A 17,417-nucleotide genomic window follows, 5' to 3' on the forward strand; every position below is an offset into this window, starting at 1 on the left:
ACAAACACACCTTATTTAACCTCCCAGACCCCCTACCCCACTGTAAGCTCCAGGAGAGCAGGAACTGTGCGTGCTGTTTATGGCCACAAGCTAGCGCCCCGAGCAGGACCAGGACGCTCAGGCATGATCAGTGTCACTACTGAGCAGACAGGCCTGGGCGCCAGAGGCCACACAAGCTGGGTAGGTGCCGAGTCTGGATTTGAACTTGGGGCCTCTCTCCTCCTGACAGAATCCGGGTTCTCCTCCCTTTAACGTGGGCGCCCCAATAAACCCACCTCTGTGCTTATCCCTAGCCACCTTCCCAGAGGATGGCCTGTGTCTCTGGTGCGACCATACGCGGGTCTTCCTCTCAGAGCATGCGTGCGCCCCTCACTGGTTTTTAAGGAAACAGACTGGCAGCTGTGTTGGCCTGACTGTGCAGGTACCACCTTGCAAATCCTTCATAATTGAACAAGGGGCCCGCATGCTCATTTTGCACGAGACCCTGCACATCGCACGACTGGTCCCGGAGCGGGTGCTGGCTTCCCAGGACCCGCGGGGTAACCTGCTAGTGGGCAGCCAAGGTGTGTCCGCCGGGGGCTCATCTGCTTCCATGGCTTTACAGCCTGTAAGTGGGCACCTGGAGGGCAGGGGTTGTGGCTTTTCCCGGCTGGCAGGGCCACAGGAGGAGGGGAGGGGAGGGTGGGGAGGTTCCGTGGCGCCCCCGGCTGCCCCACCCTCTCCCAGACTGTGCGCCCCGCTCCACCCTCCAGGCCCAGGCAGAACCGGGGTGGCTCAGTTGGTCCATAGAGGGCGGGGCCCGGAGGCGGCGCTGGATTGGCCCCTACTCGGGGCCTGGGCCAATCAGAGGCCGGCGAGCAGGGCCCGCCCCGTCTCCAGGACGCCCAGGTGCTCAGCGGTTACCAGCCTGCCCCTGCCTGTTGTTAAGGCGACCAGGGCGCTAAAAATAAACTTCAAAGAGCCTCCCTCTCGGGCGCCTGAGGGGTTGTTATGACAACCGGGCCACCGGGTCCACCGAACCGCTGGCTCCCACCCAGCACCCCGCTCTAAGGGGCGGGGGGACCCCACCTAAGCTTCAGCCCTGCAGGCGGGGTTGCTGCCACCTCCCTCCAACTCTCCGCCTCCAACCTAGGCCTCCCTCTGCCCCCACGGATACTTCAGAACCAACCCCCAAACCCATCAAAGTATTTTATTTTTTTGCCCTTTTGCAAAAGATGTAAGAAATTCAGAAAAGTCAGAGAAATGTAAGATTGCTGCAACCCAGGGCTCTGAGATCATTGGTTTAGTAGAGAGATGGGTGTGGTGTGCACATCTCTATAGTATAGTTTTTAGCACCAGGACGACTAATCATAATTGCCAGCATCGCTAATGTTAAGTGCCAGCTTCACCGCAGGCTCTGTGCTAAGTCATTAAAGACATCATTATCTTTACTCCCCAGGACAACCCTGTGAGGGGTGCTATTCTGATGTCCTTCTCTATTGTTAGAGGAGAAACCTGAGTCTCAGAGAGGGTAGGTCACTGGCCCCAGGTTGCAGGGCTGTTAAGTGGTGTGGCCAGGCTTCACACAGGGCAGTCTGACATCTGAGTCCGCAGGTAAACCTGAAGGCAACCTGTTTTCCTTCTTCCAAGAAACAGTCAGTGTTACGGGCTGAACTGCGCCTTCCCCAAATCAAAGGACCGATCCCCAGCACCTCAGAATGTGACTCCATGTGGAGGCAGGGTCACCAGAGGTCTTTAAGTAAAAATGGGGTCACAGGGGTGGACCCTAACCCAGGATGACTGGCGTCCTTATGAGAGGAGGAGACTAGGACATCAAGGAACACAGAGGGGACACCATGTGTCTTCTGAGGAGAAGACAGCTGTCTGCACGCCAAGGAGAGCGGCCCCAGCAGAAAGCAGCCCTGCCCACCCCCGATCTCAGACTTCGAGCCTCGAGCTGTGAGAATAAACGTTAAGCACAGCCTGTGTACAGTACGTGACGGTGGCAGCCCCGGGAAACAGGTGCAGCGTGTTGTGAGCACCTACTGAGTCATGGACTGGTCTCTGGACACACAGTTCTGTAAGGCCGGGTCCCTGCCTATTATCTGTGGACGTGCCATATCGTCTTGGAAAGCTCACACGCTGCTGGCCAGACGTTCATCTCTCCTGGGCCGTCACCATCCCTCAGGCCCTGACAGCTCCTCGAAGCTCTGTCCCCTCCACCCACGGTGCTGCTGACTATTGTCTGCTCCCTGCGATGCCCCTCCTGTGCCCGCCCACCCTCACAGCTTCTCCTCCCCCCAGGCCCCTCTCCCTGAGCCTGTGCACTGCGCACGGCTCTGGGGTCTGTCCATATCTCAGTCTCCATCTCCACGCTCCACTGGTGATGCCTTTCCAAGGCTCCCTGACTTCTGTCGGCCTAACCCAGCCCTCCCTGGGGTCTGGGGAATGGAGGGACGGAGGTGGGGGCCAGCGACCTTACCTTGCTCTCCAGCCGTCCTATCAGCTCTGCCAAACGGCTGATCTGGGCTTCCAGGCCCTCCTCCTTGGGGTCCGAGGTGACTGGGAAAGAGGAACAGACACCAATGTTGGGCCGGGGCAGGCTGGGGAGGGGGCTCCCAGGACCCCACCCAATGCCCCCGGCCGGGCCACCGCCTGCTCTCACCAGAAGGCACGCTCCTCTCTCGTTCTGTGGCCGTGAGCTTGTGGCTGGGGCCGCAGGGGGCACTGGGGCTTCCATACCAGGTCTGCACCACGCCAGGGCCGGGCTTGCCGTGGTTCTGGCTGCAGTACAAGTGGGAGAAACACACACGGTGAGGGAGGCCGAAGGGCCCTGACCAACATGAGCACCCACTGTGGGCTGAAACGTGCAGCTCGCTCCATGGAGCCGTCCCCATGAAGTGGGCCTCGTGCCTTTGTTGTAGGAGGAAATGAGTTGGCCAGGACCACACAGCCCAAGGGACTGAGTCGAGATATGAACTCAGCCCCATTCTAGGCCTCAGCCCAGGCCCTGTTCCCAGGAGGTTCAGTTCCAGGCCCCTGCCCCCACCCAATGGCTCACAGCTCCCACCCCCTGCCTGCTTCACTAGGAGCCAATGTGGTGCCGTGTGTGTGTGTGTGTGTGTGTGTGTGTGTGTGTTGGCGGGCAGGGGGGGCGGGGGCGGGCTGGGTTTGTACTCTTGCTGAAAAGGGGAGCCTTACGACCTGGCATATGACAGAATAGGGAAATCTGCGATCCTGGCCTCAGCAGGTCCTAGAGAGGGGCCTGCCCGCCTGTCCCCACCCCCACCATGCACACACGTGCCCACACGTGCACAGCCCCGCAGGCCCTGACAGGCACACTCAGCTCATCAAGCTCTGCCTGGCACAATAGCAGGGACTCAACCAATGCTTGGCAAAGGTCGAACACCCGAGTGCAAAGAGATGCTGGGAAACTCGCCACAGGCATACAAATACACACTGACACGCGTGTCCACACATAGCACACGCACACTCCCTGTGCACGGCGGCCACACGCTGTCCCGGCTCTTCGGCCTTGGGCAGCGCTGCCTTGTGTGGGCAGGTCTTTGTGAACCTGCAAGCTCACAAGCCCCCTGCAGAGGGCAACCTCCCCCCACCATTCCCTCCAACCCCCTCCCTCCCCCGCCCCCTGCAGTGCCAGAAGCCCAGTCTCTGAGGTCCAATCCTGGCGGCTCTACAACCAGCAGCCAATTAAATGTGGCCCTCGGACCCTGACGGGGCAGCGGGAGTCTCTGGGATGGCGGGGTTTGAACCAACAGCTTGTGCCGGGAACATGACACCCCCGGGGCGAGAAACAGGGTGGCTTAAGGGGACTGCGGCCCCAGGGAGCTGAACTAGCTGAGATTTGGGGCAGCCGGAGGTGGGAGTGTGTGTGGAGCAGATGTGTCTCCCAATGAGACGTGTCACCCCCCGCCACCGACGTTCCAAAGTGAGGTCCCACTGTGGGGCGGACGAGATGGAACTAGCGAAGTGCAGGAAACTGGCTACGAAAATCGTGCAGCCATCTTCTCTGCTCTACAGCAGGAGAGAAACGGCAAGTTCTGAACCAGGATAAGTGACAAAAATGAAGGAAACCTCAGTGTCAGCGCCCAGAGGTGTGGCCAACTTGGGACCCTCAGAATCACAAGAGTGATCACGAACGCAGAGCTCTGGGCTCACGCCCAGGATCCCCACCCAGTGGGCCCCGCCAGGGCCCCTCGGCCCTGCATTTCCCATTTCCCAGGTGATCTGGCTGCAGGTGTTCAGAACAGACACATTTCAGGAACCGTATCATTGAGCAGCTTTGCGAGCACACCTGACTGGGACCAGCCTCCCCACCAACCGACTGTAAGACACACTCCAACCCCACACAGCACCCGACACCCCGCCGCGCCAGGCCTCTGCCCGGGAAACCTGCGGCCGATCGGAAATTCAAGGGTCAGTGATGCTTGGACCAGCACCTGGCTCTTGCCCTTGTCTATGTGAATGCCTTCATGTCCCCTTTCTGCCGGGCACATCAGCTGTTCTGCAAAGCAGGCAAACAGAAGTCTCAACTGGGGACAGTAAATGCAAGGACTCATGGCCCGGAACTAGCACTGCCCAGCCAGGAGAACACCCCTTCCCTAGGCTAACCGCCTCCAGTGTCCCCAGCAAAGAGGGGGACCCCAGAAGCTTGTCCATGGCTTCAAGGGCATGCAATCAAGGCCTTAAATCATACTGCAGCAACACGTGAGACCATCGCTCCACTTCCCTTTCGATCCTCCTGAGAAAGGGGCTTGGTGCCACCCTGACCCCATGCCGTGGCGGGGTCCCAGCCTCTGAGGAGGCGGGAGCCAGCCTCAGGGTCCCAGCTGACAGCAGGTGCCGCTGTCCAGTAACTCCGTTTACGGCACGTGATGCTTGTTTCCAATTAGGGGAACCACATACAGTTTCCAAAATTTACCTCCAGTTTTCAACAGTAAGTCAAGCAATAGAATAGTCTTGGGCAAAGAATAACGTGAGTGGTGTGGGGACATGCAGAATGGATGAGAGTCTGGGAAACAGTCGGAACTGTATGTGTTGTATGTATGGACTGCACGACACCAGGCGTTCTTCAGCATATATGCCATTCAGTCCTCACAGCACTAAGGAGGTGGGTATATAACTGTCCCCACTTTACAGTCGTGGAATGGAGGCCCAGAGAGGTACAGCAGCTTGCCCAAGGTCACCCAGCTCTCAAGTACACAAATAGCCCTACCCCAAGTCGCAAGCTGGTACACACACGGCACACCCCCATGTGACCCTGCAAGGGCCCCGGACGCACCGGATCTGGCTGGTCTGCTCTTCAATGGCCTCCACCGCACTCTCCACGGAGCTCAGCAGCGACTGGATCTGACTGGCCGTCTCCTTCAGGAGGAAGCGGGTCACAAACTGGTCCACATTGCTTCCTCCCTCATACACCTGTGGCGGGGAGAGCAGGGACAGCAAGGGCTAAGGGTGGGGAGGGAACAGGGGTGTAGGGTCTGGCACGAGTTGGAGGGGGACCTGGGGTCTGAGTGTTTGCCTTACAGTGGGGGGGCGGGGGGGAAGCCCACTCCACTACTGCCTTCTGTATCCTGGAGGCCATAGAGCTCCTGGATCAAGGCAGGGGGTATGGACTCGGAGGCCAAGGTCTGAGCCATACCAGCAGTCACTGTAGTAGCTATCTTACAAGGTCACGGTGAGGATTAAATGACAACTTGTACTTAAAATGCTCAGCACAGTGCCTCAGCACGTAGCAAGTACCCAATAAACAGCAGCTGCTATGAAAAGAAGATGGTGATATGATGGTGGTGGTGACCATAGTGACAGTGGTGATGGTGATGGTTGTGATGATAATGGTGTTGACAGTGGTGATTGTGGTGCTATGATGGTGGTGGTGATGGTGAGGGTGGTGGTGACCATAGTGACAGTGGTGATGGTGATGGTTGTGATGATAATGGTGGTGACAGTGGTGTGATATGATGGTGGTGGTGATGGTGACAATGGTGACAGTGGTGGTGGTGATGGTTGTGATGACAATGGTGCTGATGGTGGTGGTTGTGGTGCTATGATGGTGGTGGTGATGGTGACAGTGGTGGTGGTGATGGTTGTGATGACAATGGTGCTGATGGTGGTGGTTGTGGTGCTATGATGGTGGTGGTGATGGTGACAGTGGTGGTGGTGATGGTTGTGATGATAATGGTGGTGATGGTGGTTATGGTGATGGTGATGGTGACAGTGGTGAAGGTGATGGTTGTGATAATGGTGGTGGTGATGATGGTGACAGTGGTGGCTGTGGTGCTATGATGGTGGTGGTGATGGTGATTAGCAGATTGTTCCTGATGTTGTTGTTGACAGAGACAAAGCATTAGGGGAGAAGAACTCACAACCTCCTCTCGCCCTTCCTTCTCCAAGAAGGACTCTGTGGGCTCCTGGGCCTGCACGCTGCTAAGCAGAGAAATGATAGATGAGAATCAAAAGCACCCAGAGAGCTTAAACTGGCTCCCCAGAGCGGGTGCCCGAGCCTCAGTCCCAGAGGGAGGGCGAGCGGGGAGTCCGGGGGAAGCTGAGGGAGGGCGACAGGCCACAGGAGAGACATCGGGAAAAGGTGGGTGAGGAGGGTTTTCTACGAGTTTTGCTCTGAAATGTGAGACAGGATTTCCCCTCCTGCTAAGAGGCTGCAGCAAAGACCTTTCTCAAGCTTTCTGGAACCAGTTGAGTTTCTTTTGCTGCAAAGGCTTTATAGTGGAAGGTTCAGCCGGGTCGCTCAAGGACGATAACAATCAAAGTGACGCTGTGCTGGGAGACGCTGGTCCCCAAAGCCCGGTGCTGCGCTCCCGCCGCCTCCGCAGACCTGACCTTCCAGAGCCACCTGCCCCAGGGAACCTTGGAACTCTGCCCGGCCTCCGGCAAGGCGAGGGAGACCAGGAAGCAAATGAAACCATCCATCACTCTGACTTGGAATTAATTAGCAATAATTGCACAACGGGAAACATGGCTAGGGACAGACGGAGAAATGGAGGCAGGGAGCAGGGGGAGAGTGGGGTGCAGGGAGGCCGAAAGGAGGGGCACACAGGTGGGGAGGTGTGGGGGTGGACATCCTGGGCCCGCCACCAGACCCGGCACGCTGGCGAGAGGCCCCGGCAGAGAATGCATTTGTGGCAGAAAGTAGGTGAGCGGATTGCATCCGGTAGCCCAGTGCATTGCAGTGATCAATTATCCTTCCTGACAGGCAAGTGAACTCACAACCCAGTGATCAATGGGCTCTGGACAAACGAACAAGAAGATCCGTGGTAGAAAGTGTGAACACAGAGGAAGGCTGCCGGAAGTCATCACACAGAGAAATGAGCTAAAGTGAGTGGGTTTGAGGGTGTGTCTGGTCAGGGATCAGCAAGTGTAACTGGTCAGTTGAATTCCAAAGACAAGTTATTTTCAAAGGAGGAGAAAGGCAGCTTTTATAGATTTCGCCTCCACAAGTGATGTCTCAGCTGAGGCCGCGCCATGTTCCAGAGGAAAAGGATCGGGTCCAGGAACTCTGCACCACACGGACAGGTCCCTCATTCGCAGAGTAACAGGGAGACCATGCAGAAGTCTGCAGATCGAGGGAACTTGACCGGATGAGCACCTTTCCTGCAAAGGACGCCTTGGAGTTTCTCCCAAAGCATCCCGGTTGAATCAGAGAGAGAATTCAGCAATAGGAACGTTGTGAGGCGATGGTGATCACCCAAGTGAAGCAATAAGTCACAGAAGTCAGGAGGTAAAAACAGTCATCGCTCCTCATTAAACTTTAACTACAATGATTAAGTCAACAAGGAGTGTGAACGTCTGGAAAAACAACGGGAATTCTCAAAGATCTCCCCAATTCCCTAAAAGAGAACAGGAAGTATTGTTGTCAGCCAGGGTTAAAAACAGAAGCAGAGTCCTGGCTGGGTGGCTCGGTTGGAGCACTGTCCTGTGCGCCAAAAGGCTGCGGGTTCCATTCCCAGTGAGGCACACACCTAGGTGGGGGGTTCCATTCCTGGTCGGGGCGTGTACAGGAGGCAACTGATCAATGTTTCTCTCATATGCATCTCTCTCTCTCTCACTCTCTCTCTCTCAAGTTAATGAAAACATATCCTCAGGTGAGGATTAAAATTTTTTTTAAAGAATTACAAATGTTAAAAATGTGTGTTTTAGAAGTCACTAGTGAAATGAAAACTAGAATGTCCACCTTTGAAATCATAATCAATGCTATAAACTAAGCGGACCATCGGAAGGTAAAATGTCAGAGAAGAAGGAGGCATAAAAACTCGGGAAGCACAGAGGATGCTGACAGCAGTCAGACCAGAGAGATCATAATAACAGAGAAGCAGCGAATCCCCCCGGGGAGACTCAGCCCCAGATCTGATGAAAGGAGACGCAGCTGGGGCGCCTGCAAGCCATAGGATCTAGGAGTCTGTGCTAAGACTCTGCAAGCAAATTTGAGAGGAACACGGGAAGTTGCAACATCACTGTGCCGGCAGGATGTAAGCGAGAAGTACTCCACGGGAAGGGTAGGGACAGAATGACAAAAGGCACGACGCATAACAAGGACAGAGCATCAAACCTCTGAGCAGTGGGAGAGGATGTCGCTAAGCGTGGCCATGGGATTCAGACGGGTACCATCACTTCAGAAAGCCTTGTATCGGGAGCCTCACACTGCTCATAACTTTGACCCAGTAATTCTCCACTTTTGATCATCTAAACTTAAGAAATAATGCGAATACTTATGTCCCAATGTTATTCATAATATCAAAAACCTGGAAATCTAAGATGCCCAACAGAAGAGGAATAGTAAGTAAATTTAAATAAGAATATTTAAATTGATGCTTCTGAACAGTTTTAAGGGAAAAAGGTTAAAAAAAAGCAGAAAAAATAAATTTTTATACCCAGAACAATATTAAATATATTTAAAAAATACACACGGAAAAAAGGCTCAAAGGTAATAAACTAAAATGTTAATAATAATTAGGGACAATGGGAATTAGAAATGACTTGAAATTTTTCTTTATACTTTCCTCTACTTCCTAAAATGTGCCTGTTGAATATGTACCATTTTTATAATTAAAATATTGTACCAAAGTTCTATAGGTATCAAGTAACATGGGCAAAAATATTAAAGATATAAAGATAAATGACAAAACACAATGTAGTGTGAAAAATTAGCTCATCTTTATCCAATAGGACAGATAAATTAGACAAAAATAAATAGGATGCAAAAGACAGTCAGAGAAAAGTGTACAAGTCTTTAAAATGGGCTGAAAAGATTACTGGGCTCCTTCTCTATACACCCTCAGGCTTATCAATATCTTCCCTTGTGTTGGAGCTACTTTTAAAACTTGAAGACAAAAAAAAATGTGATGATGATGCCTAAGTTCTCCTCCACAGAAATGCATGATTCTGTCTGCAGAGCATAATGGCCACGCCCCGAGGACACTGGCCGCTCTTACACTTGCTCACAGACTCCTGCAGAACTCCTGGGTGCCCACATACATGGTGTGTGTTGTCTGAATTTCCCTTTAAGCGAGCTGTGACATCTCACCGGTTCTCACATTAATGAATGAGTTAAATACGATCCTGGACACGTGTACATTTTGTATTTGTCCCAGAAACACGATTTCACTTTTTTTGAAAAGGTGTCTTTTAACAGCATAAATTTCATAACAAGGAAAGGACAGCTATTTTCAAAATGCATATTCTGAAAGTATGATCCACATCTTCTCAAGCAACCATAAGCTACTTATAAAAAAATTAAATAATATGCCATGAAGACATCACCTGGCTGGGTGGCTCGGTAGGTTGGAGTGTCGTTGTACACCAAAGGGTTCAATTCTCGGTCAGGACACACTCCTAGGCTGCGGGTTTGACCCCTGGTAGGGGCATCTAAACACCATGCACTAGGTGTACCGGTTAATAATGCGGATTTTTTTCACTAGATGGAGTTACACATATGTTGATATATATACGATTTGATATGTATGCTATTTTGTTGTATTGACAACAAGCTTCAAAACTTCATATGTCAGATTTTCTGAAGTGTTAACATCATAGATATTTTTACACTTAAAAATGTCGAATTCCATGCCAAAAAAAGAGCATTTGTCGGAAGTTTAATTCATTACTTTAATTTGAAGAAAAGTGCTGCTGAAAATTATCGTATACTTCAGGAAGCATATGGTGAACATGCTCCATCTCAAGATACTTGTGAACGCTGGTTTAAATGCTTTAAAAATGATGATTTCAATGTGAAAGACAAAGAACGTCCAGGTCAACCGAAAAAGTTTGAAGACCAACAATTACAAGCATTATTGGATGAAGATGTGTGTCAAACTCAAAAACAACTTGCAGAAAGATTAAACATTGCTCAGCAAACAATTTCCGATCGTTTACAAGCAATGGGAAAGATTTTAAAGGAAGGAAAATGGGTGCCACATCAACTGAAAGAAAGACAAATGGAAAACCGAAAAGTCATCAGTAAAATGTTGCTTCAATGGCACGAAAGGAAGTCTTTTTTGCATTGAATTGTGACTGGCGATGAAAAGTGGATTTATTTTGAGAATCCCAAATGCACAAAATCAAGGGTTGATCCAGGTCAACCATCAACATCGACTGCAAGGCCAAATCGCTTCGGAAAGAAGACAATGCTCTGTGTTTGGTAGGATCAGGAAGGTGTGGTGTATTATGAGCTTCTAAAACCATGTGAAACCATTAATATTGATCACTACCGACAACAAATAATCAATTTGAACCACGCTCTGATCGTGAAACAACCAGAATGTTCCAGAAGAAACGGCAAAGTAATTTTGCTTCATGATAACGCACCATCACACACTTCAAAACCAGTAAAGACATGTGAAAAGATCTTGCCTGGGAAGTATTAACCCACCCGCCGTATTCACCAGACCTTGCTCCTTCAGATTACCACATGTTCCGATCAATGGCACACGCACTTTCTGAGCAGCACTTCAAAACGTACGAAGAAGTGGAAAATTGGGTCTCTGAATGGTTTGCCTCAAAACAAGAAAAGTTCTATTGGGACGGTATCCACAAATTACCTGCAAGATGGGGAAATGTGTAGCTAGCGATGGACATATTTGAATAAAGCACTTTTGATGTCTCTCTTGAAATTATCATGTTTTCTTTGATAACAAAATCTGCCATTATTAGCCTGTTAGAGAATAACATTAAAATCTATGGTTGCAGTGAAAATATCATTCAAGGTTAAATGTTGAAATTCAAACTTTAGTATAAAAAGTTTAAGCGTTGTAGTTCACATGTAAAAAAGAATAGCAACAACAAATCTAAGGAAAGGGGAGAAAGAAAAAAATGATGATAAAAACTGAAAATACGGCAGAAAACATTGTGAAATTTAAATAAATGTGTCAGGGGCTGGTTATTGAAATGACTAATGAAAATGAGCAAAACTCGTCAAATGTAAGTTTTTAAAATGTAGCAAAATAGGACAAAAATGGAAACAAGAACTGAGCTATATCAGATGTTTTATTCAACTTAATCTGCATTAAGTGCCTGGTTTGTGTCAATGTTTTAGATTAAAAAAAAAATCCTAAGAACATACAACGCATAATCCTATATAATAAAAGGCTAACATGAAAATTGTCCCTTCAACCGGGAGTTCGACCAGGAGGCAGGGCCGGCTGGCCAACTGCCCATGGCCCCTTCCCCCAGCCGGCCTGGCCTTGATTGCCCCGATTGGGGCCGGCCAGCTGGATCCACCCATGCACGAATTCATGCACCAGGCCTCTAGTTTCCCATAAAACGGATGTCTGTGACAGTTTTATTCAAAACTATACTAAAATGGACATAAAAAGTAAAAAAAAAATTACTCTGCTGTGGTTCAGTGGTTAGAGTGCTGGCCCAGGCACCAAAGGGTCACGGGTTCAGTTTCCAGTCAAGGGCGTGTACCTCAGTCGCAGGCTCGATTCCCAGCCCGGTTGGGGTGCATGTGGGAGGCAATCAATCAACGTGTCTTCCTAACATCCATGTTTCTCTCTCTTCCCCCCTCCCTCCCTTCCACTCTCTCTAAAAACATCAATGAAAAGAAAATTTAACTAAAACTAGAATTGACCTTAACATAACTATTAAAATAATCCCCTCCCCTGTTCAGTACCTGGATCCAAGCCTCATAGATAAATTCTATTTTCAAATAGAAAAGTAATTCTGTTAGAGAAACAGAATTCAAAGCCACCTACAGTTCATTTCCAAACTATCCTCAATTCTCAAGTCCCAATAGAGAGAAATAAACGCTCAGCTGGTGACAGGATCCAGCAATGTGATAGAATAATGCCTCATTGAGGGCTTATCAGAGGAAGCTAAGGGCTGTTCAATAGGAGAGCAGCTAATAATAGAATCCACCCCATCAACAGCTTGAGAAAACGCACACCATCATTTTTAAAAGACAAAAAAGGCATTTCAGAAAATTCACTACCACCTCCGAAGACGGAATTTAACGAAGGGAACGCAGAAATAATTTCTGAGCAGGCTGGGGGGATCCTAGAATAAGAGCCGGTATTAATATAATAATTAGTGGCGAAACACTAGAGAGATGCACTTGGAAATCAGAAGCAAAACGAGGATAACTGACGTAGCGCCATTAGGACGTTTTAAGATTTGGGGCAAATGCCAGAGGACTCACAGGGACACAGAGGAACACCTCAGAAACGAAGGGCCCGCGGCTCACAGCTGATGCTCCCGCTGTACAGCGACAAAAGCCACCGAGGCAACTAACATCAATGGGCGCATTTGAAATAATGAGCTGCATTTCTACACACACACACATCGGTTAGAAAATACGCAAGAAAAAGCAATGCCAGTCACCACGGCAACAACCCGCTGTCCCCACCACCCGAGACGTCCCAGGGCTGCACTGAACGAGAGCGCGTGGTTTCTGAGAGTGAAATCCCCACACCGGTCCCCTGAACGCGGAAACCCTCTCCTGAGCGGAGGCCGAGGTCACAGCTCTGAACTTATGTCCAAAGACCAAGCAGCAGCTGTGCATGTTCTCGGGAACGGTGCTGAGAACTGGCCCCTCACACATGAGAAAGCCGGGGCCCGAGGAGGTGCTGCAGCCAGGAGTCCCGTGTGGGTGGAGGTGCACCTCACACAGCCTGTTGGGAGCAGGGCTGGGCCGACGCCCTTGTGTGGGTGACTCAGATTCTGGGGTCTGGGCTCTTTCCATGCTCCCCGTAACCCACCGCCCACCTGGATCCTTGCAAATATCACACAGTCTACAAGACAAACGATGAAAAGGAGTTGGTTCTACATGTTATTAAAAGACACTTTAATACACCAAGACTCAAAACAGCATGACTCTGGGATGTGGGTGGTGGAGGCTCAGGGTTAGGCTTGGCTATTTTGGGCTCCGGGAAGAAAGGGATTCTCTAATCCTCTGCAGAGCAGTCACTGAGCAGCATTTGAAAAATGTACTGAATGGTCCTACCTGTGCCTGGGCCATACAACAGGAGCCTAGTAATAAAAACTAGTCACCTTTGCTCTGTGCCAGGCCCTATGCTAAGCAATTGGAGACCTTACTTCATGCAGTCCTCATAAAGATCCTACAAAGCGAATGCTCCCATTCCACAGATGGAGAAACTGAGGCTCAGAAAGGAAAGGGACCGGCTCCGGGTCCTTCAGGCAGGCCTGGCTGACTTTATCAGCCTGGCTCCCTGTCCCCACCCAGCAGATGGGGCTGGCCTTTTCTGAGGTCCCACAGGTTGCTGCAAGCCCTTGGTGTCCTTGTCCCTCAGGGCCTGGCCTGCTCCACGCTCCCTCCCTGCGTGCCTTGGTCAGTGTACCCAAGCGGCCGCCCCTGCTCCTGGCTGACTAACACTCCAGTCACCCCCGGCAGCCTGAAGTCCCAGGCTGTGCTCTATACCTGCTGACAGGTCCCTGACTCCGTTTCCCCTCTCATTTCAGCCAGCAGGTCTGGCTGTCTGGCCACCACTCTGCAGGGTCACCTTTCTGAGCCTCTGTTTCCGTAGCTATGAAATGGGGGAAGTGAGAGGAGCCACCCAGGGGGTCGCTGTGAGGATTAAACTGAGTGTTTAATCCTGGCCATCGTGGGTCCTTAGGAAGTTTCTGCGCCTCTTCTCCGTGGAGGCAGAAAGAACACGCCTACCCGTCCCCTCTGCAAGCCGCCAGCCAGCGGAGGTACAGACTCGGGCAGGAAATGAAGTTGGGGGTGGGTGGGCTCTGAGTTACGTGGAGAAGGCGCAGTGACCCCCAGCCCATACCTGGCCTTATCTCCCTGCCCCCCTCCTCCTCCAGGTCATACACGCAGACGAGGCGGCAGGACGAAAGGCAGAGACTTTGGAGCCACATCGGAGACACAGCGGGGTCTGCACTCATAGTGGCCCCTCTGCCCGGCTCACGGCTTTAGGCCTGGGCACGTGTTCTCCACCAGACATCACCCGATTCCTCGGTCACACGCGAACCCGCCCTTCCCCTTCCCCTCTCGTGACCCTGCTGCAGAAGGCACAGGCCCGGCAGCCATGATGCTCGTCCACGGGCAGGGGCTGGGCTGCCTGCTGCTCCCTCCCCAGGACCCCATCCGAGGGCCACGCCCGATGCTGGGAAAGGGTCGCACCCTCCAAACCACATATGAGACACCGGATGGACAGGGCCATTCACGGAGCCGCTCTACTCACTTCACAGCGCACCTCTGCTCCCGCTACGAGAGCCAAGCAAAGCCCGCCCGGAGCCAGGCCCACCCAACACTTGTCCTCACAAACCCAGGCACCCGTGGGTGCAGATGCCCCAGAGAACACCTGAAACCAGAGCTTGGAACCCCAGGGCCACCCACACCTGCTGACCTTCTTGGTGTAGCCCATGGCCTTCAGGACAGAATGGTTCAAGGTCTCCAGGGAGGCCAAGACGTCCTCATAGTCCCCCATGTGGTCCACAAAGTAATCTGGGGTAGGAGAGAGCAAAGGTCAGGGGTCACAGGAGGATCCTGCCCCTTTCACCAGTCCCCCCGTGCCCCCTGTTCCCGCTCCCCAGGTCCCCTCCCTCCACACCTCTTGGCCCCGCATTGCCTAACCGGCACCTACCACACAGCTCCTTGGTGTCCACGTGGCTGCAGAGAGAGCACAGGGGAAGGGGGACTCAGAAGCCGGCCTGTCGGGTCCCATCCTCCTGCCCTCCCTCCACAGCCTGCCCGGCCCACACAGCTGGTAAAACGCCCGGTGCCTTCTCTCTTCATTCCATGCCCTGGCATCGCGAGCCCCACTTCACAGGTGAGGGTGCAGCAGGTAAATGGCACCAACCCCTCCGAAAGACCAAGAGGGCTCCGTCGGCATCTCAGTCTATCTGACCCCCTCACCACACCACCCACCCTGCTTCCTCCCCCAAAGTCTGCTGATCACATCATGAGCAGACAGGACCAGGATGGGGCTCAGGAAAAGGGAGGAGGCGAAAGGGAGGAGATGACATTACAGGCTGAGACCAGCTCTCCTGCGACACGCTGTCCTGGGCACTCCTGCCTGCCTGCCTGGGCCTGGGCCAGCGTCCGGTCCTCACCCAATCCCCAAGCCCCAGGGCCTGCACCTCATTCCTACAGCCTGGATGGGAAGGGTCCTGCCCTTCCTGGAGGAGGCTGAGCACAAGGGCCAGCCCCGCAGGTGCAGGTGCGGGTGCAGGTGCAGGCAGCGAAGCAGCCTGGGAACACAGATGCGACGCAGGAGTGCCCGGTGGGCGCCCAGGGACCCGAGTGTCTGTGCAGGTTCGAAACCTTCACTTTCTGGGCCCCAGTTCCTCACTGCGAGGAGGGGCTGGCCTAGAACCTGAATCCTCCCAATCCAGGCTCATCCACACGCCTCCGGGAAAGGCGCCTGAGCACGCCTGCCTGCTGAGGGGACCAGGATGGGGCTCAGGCAAGGCCCAGGCCCAAACCACTAGATCCAGGGTCAGAGGCTGTGAGCTGCCCTGGAGGTCCCCTGATTCACTGTCCTAGTAAAAGTGCTGGCAAGTCTCACAGAAAGGAAGCCAGTTTACTTGTGCTTAAACTAGCATTTCCCCGAGCTTCTGACCCGTGGGAACTGTTCTGGACAGAAGCCTACCCAGCACCCCAGGAGGGAATGCCCACAGCTGCCTCTGGGGAGCCCTGGAGAAAATGCCGAAGGTGAGACCTCCCCGTTCGCTCCCCACTCACGTGCTCTCATGGTTAAATGCACAAAACCTGCACCTCTTCCTCCCCACCCAGTTGGCCCAACACAGAGGCACCCAATGAGAATGCATCATCAATGGGTCTCAGCCCTGCCAAGCTCCTGGGCCGGGAGGGACCCCTCAGACACCCCCGCCTGGATCCAGACACACCTGCCCCGATGCCGGCCTCTGCCTTCAGGAGGCTCAGCCCCAATCCCTGGTCCAGGCCCCCACGGCGCCAGGTCCCCTGCAGATGAGCCTGGGGGCAGCTTGTTTTAACATCTCTGGCCTGTCTCAGGGGATCCCAACTTATCGAATCTTCCCCAAGCACCACCCCCCCGGAACTCTGGTCGTCATCCCCGGAAGTAGGCCTGAGGAAGGTGACCAGGTGTGGGCTGAAAGGGAACCCAAGGAGAAGGAGAAGGTGGGATTAAGGTTGGGGCAGGGGCAGGGTAAGCAGCATTTGCTCTTGACTCAGGGATGGGTGGGCCAGGAGGTTCAGATGGATTCTGAGATGTGGGTTAGGGTTATGACTGAGTTGATGTAAGGTTTAATTAGATGAGTCAGAAGTGGGATTCAGGTTAAGAAGCAGAGTTATGGGGCGATGAAGCTCAGGGAATGTAATCAATAATACCGCGATAACGATGCATGGTGCCAGCTGGGTACTGGAAATGTTGGGGTGAACACTTTGTAAAGTATATGATTTCCTAACCACTACCCTGTACACCTGAAACCTATGCAAACTAATACTGAAAGTAAACTATAATTAAAAGAAATAAAGTGAGGCCCCAGCCGGTTTGTCTCAGTGGATAGAGCATCGGCCTGCAGACTGAAGGGTCCCAGGTTCAATTCTGGCCAAGGGCACATGCCAGGGTTGCGGACTTGATCCCCAGTAGGGGGCGTGCAAGAGGCAGCTGATCAATGATGCTCTCTCTCATCATGTTTCTATCTCTCTCCCTCTCCCTTCCTCTCTGAAATCAATAAAAATATATTAAAAATAAAGTAAAGAAATAGAGTTAGGATGAGCATCTGGTTAGAGTTTGGTTTCGGATGGGAGCCGGTGAGAAGGCAGCGTTGGTGTTGGGTCGGGAAAGAAGCACCAGATCCGGGCAGAACTGGGCTGAATTAGCAGAAAATGACGGAGCCGCCAACTTCCCTTCACCAAACAGTGTGATTTCTGCAAAATCTAGGGTCTCTCTCCGCTTAGCCACATGTGCCAGAAAAGACCAGCCTGCCAAGGGAGCCGCTGACTTCCGGACGAA

At 52.5% G+C, this 17,417-nt stretch overlaps 2 protein-coding genes across 3 annotated transcripts in view; one reads left to right on the plus strand and one right to left on the minus strand.

Annotated features, from left to right (window-relative positions):
* The window catches only part of SLC38A8 (solute carrier family 38 member 8), a 41,441-nt gene extending 36,666 nt beyond the window's left edge, over window positions 1-4,775 (plus strand). The window contains exon 13 of the mRNA XM_070397831.1: window positions 4,021-4,775. The gene's annotated coding sequence lies outside the window, so the exon portion shown is untranslated. The remainder of the gene's footprint in view (window positions 1-4,020) is intronic.
* Window positions 1-17,417, minus strand: part of NECAB2 (N-terminal EF-hand calcium binding protein 2) — a 34,185-nt gene that overhangs the window by 8,732 nt on the left and 8,036 nt on the right. For both annotated transcript variants that reach the window (XM_070397836.1, XM_070397835.1), the window contains exons 4-8: window positions 15,063-15,088; window positions 14,826-14,923; window positions 5,282-5,418; window positions 2,645-2,763; window positions 2,462-2,541 (exon numbers count right to left, since the gene is read on the minus strand). In XM_070397836.1, coding sequence (XP_070253937.1) covers window positions 2,462-2,541; window positions 2,645-2,763; window positions 5,282-5,418; window positions 14,826-14,923; window positions 15,063-15,088 — 460 coding nt within the window. The remainder of the gene's footprint in view (window positions 1-2,461; window positions 2,542-2,644; window positions 2,764-5,281; window positions 5,419-14,825; window positions 14,924-15,062; window positions 15,089-17,417) is intronic.

The sequence above is a fragment of the Myotis yumanensis genome, unplaced genomic scaffold, assembly GCF_028538775.1.
Source record: "Myotis yumanensis isolate MYYU_CA2020_CCGP unplaced genomic scaffold, mMyoYum1.0.hap1 SCAF_18, whole genome shotgun sequence".
Taxonomy (NCBI): domain Eukaryota; kingdom Metazoa; phylum Chordata; class Mammalia; order Chiroptera; family Vespertilionidae; genus Myotis; species Myotis yumanensis.